At 38.7% G+C, this 4,566-nt stretch overlaps 1 protein-coding gene across 1 annotated transcript; it reads left to right on the top strand.

The window, feature by feature from the left end:
• The first annotated feature begins 974 nt into the window (after positions 1-974).
• Positions 975-3,781, top strand: LOC115929901 (atrial natriuretic peptide receptor 3-like). The gene is made up of 2 exons (XM_031000023.1): positions 975-1,695; positions 3,723-3,781. Exons 1-2 carry the CDS (start codon positions 975-977, stop codon positions 3,779-3,781), a joined length of 780 nt encoding a protein of 259 aa, XP_030855883.1.
• Positions 3,782-4,566: the final 785 nt, after the last annotated feature.

The raw sequence follows: 4,566 nt of genomic DNA, 5'->3' as shown, positions 1-4,566 counted from the left end.
AAAGTCACACGCAAGTCTTATACAGCAAAGATTTTAAATTCAGGCAAATTCAACCTCGACAGCTGATTAGATTGAAAATAGAAAATGAAAAATAAGTAATTTTTTAAAGGTTTGTGGTATATAGGCCAAATAATGGAAACTATGAACTTGTGAATAATATGAAGATGGCCAATCGCTGTAGATAAACAAGCAATTCGATTATTTAACTGGTGTCTTTTTCGTATATCGCTATTTTACGAATGTTCAATTCACTTCCCTTTTTAAGAAACATATTTCACTTATCGTGTTTTAATGATATATGCGTCGATATCTGTATGAAAGGTTCTAACCTGCTATAATAAAACAGAATATGAAAATATTATTACAGTAATATATAGACATAAACAATACTTCATTTAACAAATATCCAGGAAAATAAAAATGTTGATGAATAACATAACAATATAATAATTATGTTGTATAATAGCTCTGTCGTATTTCAGGTGTATGTATTTTTGCAGCAACGAGTACAATGTGTGAGACTGGATAACAGACTAATGTGTTGTAGTGTGTCGTTGATTGGTTGGGCAGGCCACTGCGCACATACCGCGCGCCTTTCATTTCATTCGATCACTTGTCTATATGGTCGCAGTGAGAAGGTACAGATGCCTAGACGGTGTTCCTCATCATCAGTCCATTAACTTCACGTGTAACATCTCGCACGCTGGTATTCAATCTATTGGTGCCGGTTAAGCATCGTCTGTAGACAGCAGAGTTTCTAAAAGCGCCAAACATTTTTCCTCAACTATATTAATTAAGCTCTTATATTCCTGTTTGTGAATGAGGATGGTACAGATTTGTTGAGGAGTCATAAAAGTGGATTCCACGAACTTGTGTTTGTGGGTTCGCACCGTTAGTGATCTATTTTATTCTTCTTCATCTACCAAGATAACTTTGGTCAGCTGAGGCGTAAAAAGTCGGCTATTTGTGTCAAAATGGCTCATTATTTGTTTGTCTTCGTTGTGTTACTAGCGTCAGGATTTGGATCAGAATCTTTAGCAGACGAGCTCGAGGATGAAGAAGAAAGTTTACCTGCATTTGATATCAACATTGGAATTCTGTTGCCCGGGGATGACTCTTTCGCTTACTCTCTCTCCCGCGTAACTCCTGGCATACGTTATGCTCTTGCAAGTGAAAGATTTAAGATGCTCCTGCCTAATCATAATGTCACTTCTCATGTCAAAATCATGGATTCTGAATGCTCGGCACTAATTGCTCCACTTCGTGCTATGGAGGCAATGGTGAAGACTGATCACCAACGACGACTAGATCTTTTACTTGGACCGGCTTGTGACCTTGTAGGTGGTCCAGTAGCTCGGTATAACACACAGTGGCAGACGTGTATGATATCCGCAGGATGTGGCGCCTCAGGATTTAGTGACAAAAACAGTTTGTTTGTGACGAGAGTTCTTCTGAACTTTGAAGAATCGGGCATGGTCTTTGGAAATATAATATCTTCTCAGTTCGACTACAGTCGGATCATAATGATAACCCAGGAGATACACAGAGACAACAATGATTGTTATTGGATCAATCAGGGTGTTGGGAAGTATTTTAAGCAACACCTATTTTCACCTGATAACGAATTCGTGAGTCCGAATGCTCCAAACTTCACGCAATACCTTATGGATTTGGAGTTGCACAGAAGAGCTAGAGGTAAGATTTATTTCTTCTTCCCCCCGATTTTATACTGTATTGTATCAAACATTTCCTTTGTGTGGTATAACAATGAGCACAACAATATTGATTAGGACAACCGTAAAAAATTGTGAATGTTAAGATATTATCTTTACGATAAAGGTATAGGTTAAAACCTAGCTGGATTCATCTTATTGGACGTTAACATTTTCGTAAACGTGTGGTTATAAAAAATAAAACGAGTACAGGTTATATGAATGGTTGCCATACAATGATGTGGCCTGATGTAGGAAGAAAACATCTCATACTCATCATCACTACAGAGTTACAAAATGCATTCATTCAAGGATAGTGCCTCGGGTTGCAGATGGCCTCGACGTACACTAATGGACCACCAGGCGGTTCCACCTAAAACGCATTCACTTAATTGAACTGCATGTACTCACAAAATTAATGACACGCATTTTCAAAAAATTAAAAGTTATGAATTTCCTCGAAGCTATACACTGTATCGACTTTGAACCCATTTGTCTGCGTGTCTGCTTCGAGCCTGTGACCGTCACCCAGGCTAATATCTCTAGCACCATACTCACTACCTTCCAAAACTGATTTCCCACAAGCAAACGTCGTCACTCTAACAAGATACTCAAATGTTGTAAATCACAACTCAAACCCCTGGATTATAAAGAAATCTCCAACTGTAAAGGATTCCGAGCTGTTAAAAGCAAAGTTGCTTTTGTTTCAACCCCGTAAGCTTAAACGTTTTTTTTCCACCTCCAAACCCCTTCTCGACGTTCTTGATGCCTCGAAGAAACCAATATTTTATCAACATAGTGATCCCTAGGCGAAATACAATATTATTCAATATCTTAATTGATGCTTCCACTTCATAATATTAATGGCCGAAGGGGGAGCGAAACACCGATATGACAAGTCTACATGATGCAATAGACATGCATTTCATATTTAAAAGAAAAATCTGAAGTAGTCCAATAAATTCATGATGAGTATCACAGGAAATGCTGGAGTAGCTTAATGATTATCACCGACTTATATGCCATACTCCTCCTCTCATCACATCCTCTCAAAACAGGATTACCGTAAAGACACAGCTTTTTATCGTATTGACATGGCGTATTGTTACTCTTCCTGGAAAATTAATCGACTCTTCATATATCATTAATGTAATATAATCAAATGTTATGCACAAATCATCGCTAAGTGCCTCAATACAAATTATTTCATTTTGACATAATTGTATTTCATTAGTCAGAATGCGAATTGTATACATTACGTGTTTTTAGGTAGGGCAAGCCATAATGCTTGTCCGACCTATCAACAATTGATGTATGCAATTCGCACATTGGCTATTGTAATACAATGATTCATAACAGATGAATGAAATAATTTCTAAAATGGCACTTGAGAAAGATTTAGGTAATACATTTGATTACAAAGATGGTCTATTGGTGGGATCAACCCTATCCGATCCACAAAGTATTTTATCATACAACAATTCCCCCTTCAGATGCAAAGCGACTTACAGTATGCTTCACATGTATTTGGGTCAGTCGTACAATGATAGATGATAGAAATTAACATAAACGCTTGGTAAGTGAAAACTAGTACAACGAGAAGGGATCAAGCTCGGTGAAAAGAGAAAAAAAGAAGAAATCATAATGCATACATCTTAATATAGCATTCTCCATACACCCACGTGTAAGCCGTCACTACTGATCATGTAATGCATGTACACTCATCTCGAAGGTCTTGTTTGTGGGAAATCCTACCATTTGAAAATTTATGACCGAGCTCCTCGGAGAATCTCAGATATCATATATGCATATTAGACAGACAAAGAACAAAACGCAATTGATTCTATCCATTGTCTCATCCTTGTCCTACTTTAACATTGAGTTATTTAATCATTGAAGGATTTCATGGTGAGGATTTGTTGTTTGCTGTTGCCCAACGTATTCTTACGACAGGATTAGGTGGCCCTGAAAAGGGCCCACTTTTGCTCCCCTTTCACCCCTATCCAACAGCACACCCTCATCCTGAAGATGATAGGTACAACCCAACGAAACGTCGAGATAGAGCGTGAGTGGGACTTTTTACGACCAAATAACCCTGTCGAAAGAATACGACTGGTGTAACCACAAACCTCGCTCAAAACATTGTATTAATAATCATAAATGAATTCATAAATGAATTACCCAATCTTCTTGACCATTTTGCAGCACTGAGAGAACGCTGTGATAAGCTATCATAACTTTGGTGAAGCCCTATCTATATTTAGAATATGGCACCTTTTTCCCACAACGCCAAAGGCAAGAGTGACAGTGCTGCTATAAATGAGCCATGATCGCAGGGAGAAAGTCCAAAGGTGGGGATATTCCTTTTAGGTGAACGAACAAACACAAACACAGACTGTCTAACAAGGTGTGAAACCACGTTCGTCGTGACAAATTACCATCACACCTTTCAATGGCCACATCTTTGACAGAAATAATTTCCTGCGACTCATTCACCCCCATTTTCCTATTCACTGTGCCACCAATGACCGTACAAGTAGGCCAACAAGCCAACCCGTGGTCTCTGAAAGGTCATCGAGCAGCATGTTTCAGCTCAAGACTGGGTAGAATCAAACTAGGGCGCGAAAATAGGAAGAAATGGATGTCATGAATGAAAAAGTCATCTTGTTTTCTCGCACGAACTCATTTGCTATAGTACTGAATACAACACAGATAGCTCTTATCTGTAACTTCCATCATTTTGCTGCGAGGAAAGGTGTAGAGAAAGGGGTCGTGGATGATGTCTCCCTTGGTATCCATTGGTAAGGATGACCTGCGCTTATTCGGTGGCCGATAAAGGAATGACCACCTGTGA

The sequence above is a fragment of the Strongylocentrotus purpuratus genome, unplaced genomic scaffold (assembly GCF_000002235.5).
Source record: "Strongylocentrotus purpuratus isolate Spur 01 unplaced genomic scaffold, Spur_5.0 spur5_scaffold_6, whole genome shotgun sequence".
NCBI lineage: Eukaryota > Metazoa > Echinodermata > Echinoidea > Camarodonta > Strongylocentrotidae > Strongylocentrotus > Strongylocentrotus purpuratus.
Note: the sequence above shows the minus strand (reverse complement) of the source record. Positions and strands in the feature narration are given on the sequence as shown.